The sequence below is a fragment of the Delphinus delphis genome, chromosome 1 (assembly GCF_949987515.2).
Source record: "Delphinus delphis chromosome 1, mDelDel1.2, whole genome shotgun sequence".
NCBI lineage: Eukaryota > Metazoa > Chordata > Mammalia > Artiodactyla > Delphinidae > Delphinus > Delphinus delphis.
In genome coordinates, this window is record NC_082683.1 from 4,057,664 (window position 1) to 4,070,714 (window position 13,051).

General features: G+C 47.0%; 1 protein-coding gene across 1 annotated transcript in view; it reads right to left on the reverse strand.

Annotated features, from left to right (window-relative positions):
* The window catches only part of NPHP4 (nephrocystin 4), a 135,202-nt gene that overhangs the window by 65,632 nt on the left and 56,519 nt on the right, over positions 1-13,051 (reverse strand). The window contains exon 11 of the mRNA XM_060013335.1: positions 5,489-5,671. Coding sequence (XP_059869318.1) covers positions 5,489-5,671 — 183 coding nt within the window. The remainder of the gene's footprint in view (positions 1-5,488; positions 5,672-13,051) is intronic.

The window sequence follows — 13,051 nt, forward strand, 5'->3', positions numbered from 1 at the left end:
CAAGTGTTTCTAATTTTTTATGTTATCTTTGTTATTGGTTTCTAGTTTAATTCCATTATGATCACAGAATATACCTTGTGTAATTTCAGTTCTTTTAAAATTAAAGCTTGTTTTATGATGCAGGATATGGTCTATCTTGGTGAATGTTCCATGTGCACTTGAAAAGAATGTGCATCCTGCTGTTGCTGGGTGGAGCGTTCCATAAAGGTCATTTAGATCCAGATGCTTAATGATATTGTTCAGTTCCATATGTTGGTGATTTTCTACCTACATGTTTACAGTTTACTCCAAGAGGAGTGCTGAAATATCCAACTACAATTGTTCATTTGCCCATTTCTGCGCTATTAGTTTTTTGCATTTTGAAGCTCTATCTTAGATGCGTACACTTTTAGTATTGTATGTCTTCTTGGTGAATTGACTCTTTTATCATATGTAATATCCCTCTTAATTTCTAGCAATTTCTTTTGCTCCAAAGTCTACTTTGTCTGGTATTAATAGAGCTACTCTAGTTATCCTTTGAATAGTGTTTGCACAGAATGGTTTCCCATCCTCTTACTTTTGACCTACTACATCGTTGTATTTGAACTGAGCTCCTGGTAAACAGCATACAGTTTTGGACCTTGAGTTTTTATGCCACCTGACAACTTCTGTCTTGAAGTTGGTGTGTTCAGACTATTTATATGTCATGTAATTATTGGTGTGTCTGGATTCAGAACTATCATTTTACTATGATTTGTTCCCTCTGTTTTTCATTCCTGTTTCCCCTTTCTTGCCTTATTTTGAATTATTCCATTTTATCCATCTATTGGGTTTCTCACTGTCTCTTTGTATCCTATTTTTAGTGACTGCTCTAGGGTTTACAATGTAAATATGTAACTTTTCACAATCTACTCAAAATCTATATTTTATTACCGCAAGTGGAATGTAGAAAGCTTATCACCCTACAGGTCTCTTTAGCTGCCCCCTTTGTATTATAGCTGTCTTACCTATTATACCTACGTACCTTAAGAATCCTATCAGACACTGCTATACTTTTTGCTTCAACCATCAAACATATTTTAAAGAACTCAAAAGGAGGAGAATACTATATTATAGTTATCATTTTTGATGCTCTTCCTTCATTCCTGATGTACCAAGTTTTCATCTGGTATCATTTCTCTTCTGTCTGAAGAAATTCCTTTAGTAATTCTCTTAGAGCTTGTCTCCTGCCAATGAATTCTCTTCGTTTTAGTTCATCTGAGAATGTCTTTAGCTCACCTTCGTTCCTGCAGGACCTTTGCTGGAATAGAATTCTGAGTTCCAGGGTCCTTCTGCTACTGCTTTTAAAATGTTGCTCCATCTCCTTCCGGCCCCCATGATTTCTGCTAAGGAACCCACAGATATTCAAATTAGTGTCTGTGTGTAAGTAATGCATCATTTTTCTATGGCTGTTTTCAAGACTTTGTCTCTATTTTTCAGCAGTTTGATTATGATGTGTCTGGTTGTGGATTTCTTTGCAATTATCTCTGGGTTCACTGAACCTCTTCAATCTGTAGGTTTAAGTCTTTTGCCAAATTAGAGGAGTTTTCAGCCACTGTGTCTTCAAATGTTTTTTCTGCACAGAACCCTTTCTCTTCTACTGGGACTCTGACGACACAGGTGTTAGCCTTTGTGGTCCTGCCCCACACGTCCCTGAGGCTTTGTCCACTGTCTTCCAATCACTTTTCTCTCTGTGGTTCAGACTGGATAAATTCTATTGATTTATCTTCAAGTTCACTGACTGTTTCTTCTGTCATCTCCATTCTGCTATTGAGTCCACCTAGCGAATACTTTACTTTGGCAATTTTATTTTTCAGTTCTAAAATTTCCATTTGCTTCTTCTTTATCTTCCATCTCTTTGCTGAGACTTTCTATCTTTCCCTTTGTTTCAAAAGTGTTCGCTCCGATTTACTGGAGCATTTTGATAATGCCTGCTTTAAAGGCTCTGTCTGATAATTCCAACATTTGCGTCACCTCGGTATTGCTGTCTGTTGAATGTCTCTCCCTTACGAGTGGAGATTTTCCTGGTTCTTTGTCAGTTAAGCTTAGCTTGTACCATGGACATTCTGAATGCCACATTATAAGATTCTGAGTCTCGTTTAAATCCTATGGAGAACGCTGGTATTTTTGTTTAGTCAGAAATCCACCCAGCTGGGTTCAAGCCCCAGTTTCCAACCAGCCTCCTGCGGGTGGTGATTTCAACACCAGTTCCATTTTCAAAGCCTGTGCAGTGATACTCAGGCCTCTCCTGCATGTGGTCCACCCAGTGGGCAACCCCACCCACAGTCCAGTTCTCAAAGTCTGCGATATGCTGTTTGGGGTCAGATTCAGGCACGTGAAGCTGGGGGTTAGCTCAGCATTTCTTAAACAACTTTATGGGGTACTTTCCAAGCTCCTCCCTCTCCAGATCCCCCTAGTTCTTTCCAGTTTCCTGGGGCTCCCCTTCCAATCCTCTGGCCAGACCCCACTGTGCTGCACACCTCTGGCAACAGTGCCTGAATGCAAGGCCAAGTAGTGGGGGGACAGAGTGGGGTTGTTCTTTAAGTGCAGGAGTGTATAAAAGAGCTAAAGGTCCCATCTATCATTACTGTAAGACAATATGCAATTTCTAAAATTGATATACTAAGAAATAACAGTAGAAGCATAATATTTAGAAAACATAGTAAATACCATATGTCACAGCTAAGAGTTGAAAGCGGCTGCCTCTGGAGATATTAATTTTCTTAAAGACAATTATTTGCTCAAGGAAAGAACACAGGAGTTGTTTAAGAAGGAAAACATAATCATAATACACTACTTACCTTCACAGTAAATAATCATAATAACATAAACCGCAAAATTTACTTAGTAAAAAATTATAGGATGTGTACAGCATGAATTTTTTTTCTTTAACATCTGCCACTCCTACTCAACTGTAAGCTCCATGGGATTAGAAGTATTTTTCCCGGAGCAGATACAGGTGTTCAATAAAAAGTCACTGAATGAACAAGTAAGATAAAGAGCTGATGGGCGCACAGGCAGAGACCAGGCTTACCTAGGCTTCATCCCTCTGACTGGGCAGATGCTGGCACTCTGCTACATGAGATGAGAAATACAGGAAGAAGCAGAGCAGCACTTTCAGAGAGCAGGAGAGTGGATCAAGTCTGTGACCAGTGGTAGTTTATTATTTTAGCTAATTATATCTGTTTAGAGTAGTGGTCCTCAACTGGGGGCGATTTTGCCCCCAGAAGAACACATTCAGCTATGTCTGCAGACAGTCAGGCTGTCATAACTGGGGGGATGCTACTGGCATCTAGTGGGAAGAGGCCAGGGATGCTGCTTGACACCTTCCAGTGCCCGGGACAGACCCACAGCAAAGAATTGCCTGGCCCCAAACGCTAATAGTACTGAGGGTGAGAAACCCTGATTAGAAGTGATATTCCTCATGAAAAATGATGGTATTTAATATACTTGTGTCCTTAAGACAGGCAAACCTTCACAACACTTATGCTCCAATATAGTTTACACACTTAAAAAGAGAAGGAAATGTAGTGGCATGAGAAGGCTAAAATTAAACAGAATAAGGATTTATTCACATACATACGTACACAGAGAGAGAGAGAATGAGAATGAGGAAACGGCAATGGCTTCAGGATTTCTAACGGCAATTTTATAATAAGGGCTCAAACCAGACCATGTGGGAGTGCAGCAAAATGGGACCCCATAACCAGGGACATTGCTCATAATAAGAAAAGCTGCACCATCAGCTGCTCCCTTATTCAGGTTCCCAAAGCATAATCCAAACCAGAAATAATAACACGGAAGATAATGTTTGTCACTAGACTCAGCACACGGATGACATACTGATATAACAGGTCTGGTCCTTTACTGAAGAGAAATTAGACAATTGAGGCCTAAAAGACTCCTGTTTGTGCTGCTGAGACAGGACGGGTATATTTCAGGAATGTCAGCAGAAGAATCAAACAACACACCCAGGCAAAAACGCTGTCACAACCCATTAGTAGCGTCAGGAAGGACTTGGGACATCAGCCAGAGCAGTGGTGTCACACGGTGTCTGTGGCCCCCAGGTCTCTGCTCCCCACCCCGCAAGGCCACCAACAGGCCAGTGGAGGCCAGGGGATAAGACACACACACACACACGCTTCCACTGGCCCTGCCCCACTTTTATTTGCTTTCTATACTGGGGATCAGAGAAAGCTTCATTTCAAAATGGATTTTTTTTTAAGTCCTGCTGTGGTCCCTCCCCTCCAGACACAGCTGGAGAGAGTTGAGGTCCAGTGGGTGTGAGTGACAAGCCACAAAGACCAGCCAGGGCAGTGCCCACCGCCCGGCTCCCATCCCAGCCTTGTGCACACGAGACACAGCCCCCAGGGCACCAAACGTTTCAAGAGGGCCTTTTTATTAAGGGAACCCTCCTACACTGTTGGTGGGAATGTAAGTTGGTGCAGCCACTGTGGAAAACAGTAGAGAGGTTCCTCAGAAAACTAAAAATAAAATTACCGCATGATCCAGCAATCCCACTCCTGGGCATATATCTGGAGAAAACTCTAATTCAAAAAGATACATCCATCCCAATGTTCACAGCAGCACTATTCACAATAGCCAAGACAGGGAAGCAAACTGTCCGTGGACAGATGAATGGATAAAGAAGATGTGGTACATATATACAATGGAATACTACTCAGCCATAGAAAAGAACAAAATAATGCCTTTTACAGCAACATGGATGGACCTAGAGATGATCATACTAAGCGAAGTAAGTCAGAAAGAGAAAGACAAATACCGTACGATATCACTTATATGTGGAATCCTAAATATGACGCAAATGAACCTGTCTATGAAACAGAAACAGAATCAGGGACATAGAAAATAGACTGGTGGTTGCCAAGGGGGAGGGGGTTGGGGGGGCGAGTTTGGGATTAGCAGATGCAAACTGGTGTATTTAGAATGGATAAACAACAAGGTCCTACTGTATAGCACAGGGAACTATATTCAATACCCTGTGATAAACCATAATGGAAAAGAATATGAAAAAATGTACGTATATATATATATATGTTAACTGGGTCACTTTGCTGTACAGCGGTAATTAACACAACATTGTAATTCAACTATACTTCAATAAAAAAATAAATTTAAAAAAAAAAAAAGAGGGCTTTTTAAAAAGCACAGAAGTGGATCTCATGGCACCATGTATACAAATAAGGGTCACAGGCCCGCAGGTCACCTTGAGAGACTGATACATGACCGGGGACATTATGAGACCCCAGATAAAACCGGCCTTAGTGAATTCACAGCCGACTACGACTCAGAAACCACACTTATTTTTTAAGGGCACAGGCTTGACATGAAAAAACTGAGCTCATGAAACATCGGCCAACGTATCTGTCAGCTTCTGATTTTGAAAATGCAGGAACTTGCTAGAAGCTCGTAGAAAATAATCATACTTACGGAGCCTCTAACAATTTACCTCTTCGGAGCTCATGCTGGCTGGGGGTACCTTATAGACCAGACAGTGCGAGGGGTTGGGCCGGATCCCACCCTGTAGAGGTAGCGTCACCCGCCCGGAGCTGGCTTCCAGCACGGGGTTCCAGACAGCCCACCGCACCATGTGCATACACGCCAGGTTCGACAAGGAGGTGACCGCAGCTGCCTGGAATGGAAACAAAGCACATTGGTCACGAGTCATTACCAAGCCCACTTGGGTGGGGGAAATCAACAGTGCTTTCCCGGTAAAATTTCACTAGAGAGCAAGGCAGAGGGTCATCACAAAAGAAAGAACCGCCACAGGAAGAGGACACGGCATCACATCAGTGGCTCAAAGAGAGCAGGGAAGCCAGCCTCCGGTTCTGGGACCCCCCCCCCACCAACCAGGACCCTCTTGAAGACCAACACCATCTTTATGACGCCTCCTCTTCCTGTGGGATCTTCCTGCAGGTTTTCAGACACTCTGTGCCTTACCAACATCTACCCAAATCCATGAATAAAACACCAGGAATGGCACTCTGTGTTAGTGATGAGACACGTTGTAAAATGATGAAGAAAACACGTGGATATTGGGAGACTGGGATTGACATATACACACTACTATGTATAAAATAGATAACTAAGGGACTTCTCTGGTGGTGTAGTGGTTAAGAATCCACCTGCCAAAGCAGGGGACACGGGTTCGAGCCCTGGTCCGGGAAGATCTCAGATGCCGTGGAGCAACTAAGCCTGTGTGCCACAACTACTGAGCCTGCACTCTAGAGCCCGTGGGCCACAACTACTGAGCCTGCACTCTAGAGCCCGTGGGCCACAACTACTGAGCCCACGTGCCACAACTACTGAAGCCTGCGAGCCTAGAGCCCATGCTCCGCAATGAAGGGTAGCCCCCGCTTGCCGCAACTAGAGAAAGCCCGCGCACAGCAATGAAGACCCAATGCAGCCAAAACTAAATAAATAAATAAAATGAAAAAAATGATAATAAAAAAATAAAATAGATAACTAATGAGAACCTACTGTATAGCACAGGGAACTCTACTCAATGCTCTGTGGTGAATGGGAAGGAAATCCAAAAAAGAAGGGATATATGTATACGTATAGCTGATTCACTTTGCTGTACAGCAGAAACTAACTCAACATTGTAAAGCAACTATACTCCAATAAAAATTAATTAAAAAAAAAGAATACACGTGGATATTCAATTTAGGGTTATTAGCACACAGTTTCTCCCCCAAAGTTTCAGCTCCTAATGGTATGTTCTATGTAACTTATGTGTAATTAGGAAATCAGTCAGGCAGAATGTTACATGCTGTTCCTTCTTTCACTGTCTCTATCATTGGCCAGATGCAAGGGAAGAGGACCCCAGGACACCCCAGAATTAGCCTCCACGCTCAAACAAAGCCATTTTCACAAATACGGCTTCAGGGCTTGATTCAGTAGCGTTTTAAAGAAACCACTTTCATCCGCTTATTCAAAAAGCAGCAAGAGGGACTTCCGTGGCGGTCATGTGGTTAAGACCTCACCTTCCAATGCAGGGGTGCAGGTTCGATCCCTGGTCGGGGAGCTAAGATCCCACATGGCTCATGGCCAAAAAAGCAACACATAAAACAGAAGCAATATTGTAGCAAAATTCAATAGAGTTTTAAAATGGTCCAAAAAAAGCAGCAAGAATAAAGCAGAACTCGGAGCGGGCCGTGGTCGGGTCCTGAAATTCCTGCTCGGCTGGGCAACAAGACTTGTGGTCCACCCCATTATGGCAGCTTCAGAGACAACGGCTCTGCCCCAGGCCCTGAATGGCAGATTCTGCAGGTTCCCTGGCACATCGGCTCCCCCAGGAAGGCCATTTCACAGCCAGAGGACATGGGGCGCTTGGCGACACCAGGTGAGACTGGAGCCCAGGAACAGCGCTTTCCACCCCAAGAGCCCAGCGGCACTACCCGCAGTCAGACTGACAGCCGGGACTCGGGGCAGCGGCCACGCCCACCTCTGCCCCACAATTCCCAGCCTCGGTGGTAATGCTGGGGAGAAGCCACCCAAAGGCGGCAGGTGTAAAATGCAACGTGGCCACAGCATCTCCCTTCCTGGGAGGACGAGCGCAAAGGCCCGCGTGGTTCCTCAGTGTCGCCGGGCAGCCGAGGGAGCCGAGGGCCCTCCGTCCCTCTTGACCACCGGCTGCACGCACTAACCCCGCCACCCCCAAACTCAGGCCGTGGTCACAGGGAGGCTGACAGCCTGCAAGGAGGGGGCCTCGGACTCTCGGAAGGTATGGAAGCCCAAGCCTGCCTGTGATGGTGCAGAGCATGGTCCCAAAGGAAAGGCGATGCCAACGGGGACCCTCTGACCCGAGCCGTGTCTGGGGCCACGCAAGCAGGGAAGGCTCCAGCGGTGTGCCCAGGGCTGCCCACAGACCCTGCTCATGTGGCTGGACACGGGTGAGCTGTGTGCCACTGTCACAGCCAGGACTTGACTGCACTCAGGTAAAGGGCAGACCGTCACACACACACACAAGGACCCTGGCTGGATCCAGCACAGGCGGCTGATGGCCAACTGGCTCAAACCACAGCAGAGGGTGTGCACGAGGGGACCCCAGTACAGAACAGGAAGCATGCATTTCATCCGAGTCAGTCTTCCCGGACTGTTCCAGATGATATCCCATCCCGTTATATCCTTTATATCCGTGTGGGGGAACATCCAGAATCAGTGTCTGGTTGTGAGTTAATCTCTCTTTCCTGAGGCCCCCTCGTAACTGGACCTCACACCACCCACTTCAGCTTATTCTGACCCTTTACTGGAGCCAAACTTCAGACCATGGGTAGGATACTTCATACCACCACGTGAGCAAGGATTTGGGTCCCTGTCAACTCAATGAGAAAAAAAAAATAACCCACATCCTGGAAGTACAAGCAAAGAATCGGCCGAGTTAAGAATCCTAAGCGTCTGATTCTGTGCCGTAACTTTCAATGTCTGTCAAATACAAAGATAGCGGTCTGCCCTTCCCATCCCGTTAGCCACTGACAGGATAAAACGGTATTGAACAACTACAGTGTATCAGGGAAAAGTTGATATAAGTCTATTGTTTTTTAAAAATAAATTATAGGGCTTCCCTGGTGGCGCAGTGGTTGGGAGTCCGCCTGCCAATGCAGGGGACACGGGTTCGTGCCCCAGTCCGGGAGGATCCCACATGCCGCGGAGCGGCTGGGCCCGTGAGCCATGGTCACTAAGCCTGCGCGTCCAGAGCCTGCGCTCCACAATGGGAGAGGCCACAACAGTGAGAGGCCCGCGTACCGCAAAAAAATAAAAATAAATAAATAAATGTATTAGCAAAACTGGCCACTAAAAAAACTCTAAGGATTCACTACTACCTAGACTACGTTTGCAAACAGCCGTCTCCCCAAAAATTCGTGAGTTTATAACAGGATCCAAATGAAAATAAAAAGCGTGCCCCCGTTTTCATGCTATTTGTGCAACCCCTTCCGGCTTAACCTTTCCAATGCGGTGACGGATCCCCAGCTTCCGGTTTCACACACCTTTTGATTTTCTCGTCCTCAGTCTGCACGGCACTCTTCTGTGTAAGGCAGCTGTCAGTTACACAAACACCCACTTCCCACGCTTCGTTTTAACAGCCCAGGAACAAAACCTAGAAGAGGCAGGAAGGATCCTCCCCGAGCCTCCAGAGGAGCAAGGCCCTCCCGACGCCTCGACTTTGGCCCGGCAGGTTCTGGATCCGGAACTGACTGGGAGGGAATAAATGTCTGTTGTTTGAAGCCAAGTAGTTTGCGACAATTTGTTCAGGCCGCCCCAGGAGGAATCCCCTCCGCCTCTGTCCTCAGACCAACTCAGAAATCCCTTCGAGGCAGGTAAAACTTCAGGTTATTTCACGAGGTTGATTTTCCTTTAGATCTTCAGTGAGACCTAATTCCTCCTGCCGGGGCCCCCTGTCACCCACTGAGCCCCCTCCATGCTAACTCTGGTCACCGCAGCCCGACGCCCAGAAACACACTGCAGAGGTGACAGGGAACCCATGGGGTGGGGGGGGGGGTCCCCTGGCCCTGAGGCCACCTCCCGAGACAGAGCTGGGCCCGAGGGCCAGACCCTGGATGGGGGCAGCCACGCTGGGGCCCCTGGTGAGCACAAATGAGGAAAGCAAACTGTTGTGGCAGAACGTGTCCAAATGTCCCCGACAGCACGCCCATCACAGAGGCTGTGGTGACCGCGAGTCACAGAGAGAGATTTAGGAAGCACGGGACAGATGGAGGAACGGGCAGAAGGCGGCCCGGCCTGGGCCAGGCACAGGTCTGTTCTGGGGTGTCCATGTGACCCTCTGCACCGTCCGCGAATGCTGACCACGGAGGGAGGGCCAAGGCCCACCCCAGCGGCACAGACCAAGGAGCGTGCACCTGCCTACGAGCCGGGGCCGGTCCACATTGGCAGCCGGCGGCTCTGAGGTCTCAGAGCTGGGCCACAGGCAACGCACAAGGGTAAGATGACTTGTTTCCCGCATCCTCCTGAGAGGACACTGGCTGCCTGGCCACTGAGGTGAACCTCGCAAGGCCCGAGAGCCTGAAACACGCCCAAGGGGAAGAGTCAGGAGAGAAACAGGCGTCCAGAGCCAGAATCTCCCCCCTCCTTCCCGCCAAGGAGCACGAGGCACCCAGGACCACCGGGCAAAGCAAAGGCTCACATACCATCAGCCCAAAGTCATTCCTTCCAGAAGTGGATCGATTATACGCCAAAAGCTTTTCCAACTCAGACGTACAGAGAACGCGGCAGCTGCTGCAGACTGATTTCCTTCATACACATGCAGGGTGGAAAAGGAGACCTAACGACATATAAAGTCGTCTAAGCTGCCCGTATACGACACCGCGTACGCAGAGTCATTTAAAAGCACAGTAATCACTTGGCAGGCAATATTTTCATTTCATTCTACAGAGTACAGTAATTATTTTTAAACATACACATGAGCAATGAAAAACAACAGGGGTATGGTTTTAAGAAAGCTGTAAACTAGAATTACTCTTCATACTGGCTAAAGGGCTCATAACACTCGGGTCCTCTTTGCAAAAAAGATACCAACTCAACAAGAGCTGAGAGAAGCAATAGGGAATCCGTCCTGAGTTTGGGGCCGTGGCTGGTGAGGTGGACAGGCGTGCAGCCTCTAGTCCTTCGGAGTCTGCAGCCCAGCAGCCAGAGCATGGGCACTCCAGGGACTTTGTATCTGCTTCCTCTGGAGAACCGGCCCCTTGCCGGGGTCCGCTTCCCTCCTCGCATCTCCCACTGGGTCCTACAGAGCCCTTGACCTTGGGGCTCAGGCTTGGTGGCCTGGCATCCCTTCCTGCGGGCACCTCTGCTCCACGGGGCCGTGACCCCAGTGCAGTCAACAGGGAACTCCACGGCCTGGAATAACGACTACTACAGGGAAGGGATGCACTGAGGCCAGCCCTAGCCTTTCTATGTGGGGTTCCTAGTGGGGTCTCAGGAGAAGGCGGCTCGCTTGCGTTCGGAGTCACCACCCGGGGAAGAAGTAAGCCTGAAGCTGTCTGCTGCCGCTGCCACCCCTACCCCAACCCCCAGGGCACCATGAAATCCTGAGCACAGCGGGAGAGAAGCCGGCAACAGAGAAACACGCAGGGCAGGCAAGGGAACGCAGGGGAGAGGGACGGAGGGGAACAGCCTCCGTGCCAGCCAGGCTGAGGCCGTGCGGAGGATGCAAGACCTGAAAGAAAAAGTCAACCAGCTGGACTTGAAACCAAGAAACAGCATTACCATTGGGGACAAGTGGTAAAGAGGACATGGGATCTCTCTGCTTATTTCTTACAACAGCATGTGAATCTGTAACGACGTCAAAATAAAGTGTAATTTAAAAAACAGTGAGGTACATGACAAAAGCTATATAAAGTGCTGGTAAAAAAAAAAACAAAACTGTTTAATGACTGTCCACAAAAAAAGAAGGTCCAGAACACATGAAAGAGAAAATCCCACTTACAAGAGCAGCACAAAAATTAAATATCTGTGAATAAACTTAGTAAGAACTGTTCAACTGTTTAAAATCTACATTGTAAACCTGTATTTAAAATCACTCCCAAAAGACACAAAAACAGAAGTGGACCAACAGAAAGCCTTCCCTTCTTCCTGGTTATGACATCACAAATTAATAAATTTAATGCAATCCCAATAAAAATGCCAGCGAGCTCTCTTCATGGAGCTAGACCTGTTGATGCTGAAGTTCCTCGGGAAAAGCCAACGTGGGGAGAGCAGGGAGAGCCAGGAAGGGGAGGGGCTGCAGGCCGCACCCGCCACCAAGAGGCCCAGCAGCCTCGGCCGGGACCCTGTGGTCCCAGCACAGAAACAGAGCAGCCACGGGCAGAATAAAGATCTAGAAGCAGATGCAAGTGTAAACGGAGATCTAGCGTATGACTAGGAGGCATCTTAACTCACTGCAGCACAGAAGGACTTTTTAATAAGGAGTATCGGGACAACTGGATGGCCCCTGGAAAAAGATAAAATTAGACCCATTCCTCACACCACAAACGAGATCTAAACATAAAAACTGAAACTATACACGTACTAGGAGAAAACACGGATAAATTCTTCTATAGGAGTAGGGAAAGGCTTTTTAACTACGACTCAAAATCCAGATACAATGAAAGAAAAGACGGATACATTTGACTGCATCAAAAAATTTTGAAGTTTACATGATGTTATGGACTGAACGTTTGTCCAAAACAAACATTCCCTAAAATTCATACATTGAAGCCCTAATTCCAAAGTGATGGCATCTGGAGGTGGGCCTTTGGGAGGTACTTAGGTTTAGATGAGGTCATGACAGCGGGGCCCCCACAGTGGGATTAGTGCCCTTATAAGAAGAGAAAGAGAGAGCTCCCCCTCTCCCTCCACACACATACACCACTGAAAGGTCACGTGAGCACACAGCGAGAGGGTGGTGTCCACAAACCAGGAAGAGAGGCCTCACCAGGAACCAGATCTGCAGGCGCCTTGATCTTGGACCTCCAGCCTCCAGAACTGCGGGAAATACATGTCTGTTGTTTAAGCCACCCAATATATGGCATTTTGTTACAGCAGCCTGAGCAGACTAAGACACGTGGCCCAAAAAAATCAGGGACGAGGGAAATAAAATGACAAAACTGGGAGAAAATATCTGCAATATATGTCTCAGATAAAGCGAGGAAATATCCTTAACATACAAAGAGCTCTTAACATTTGATGACAAGGTGCAAGAGCACTACAGAAAAATGGCAAAAGACATGAATAGACAACTCACACATATGAAAACATGTTCAACTTCATTTATAATCAGAGAAATGCAAATTCAACTATACTGTGATACCATTTCTTGCCCATCAGATTAGCAGAACTCAAAAGCTTGACGATGCAACTATTGGTGAGCCAGTGGGGAGACAGGTCCCCCAGTACACTGCCAGTGAGAACAGAACAGCGTGCAACCCCTCTGGAGAAACTGGACAACAGTTAACAACACAATATATACATTTAACCTCCAATCCAGCAAACACACTTCTGGGAGCTCACCCTG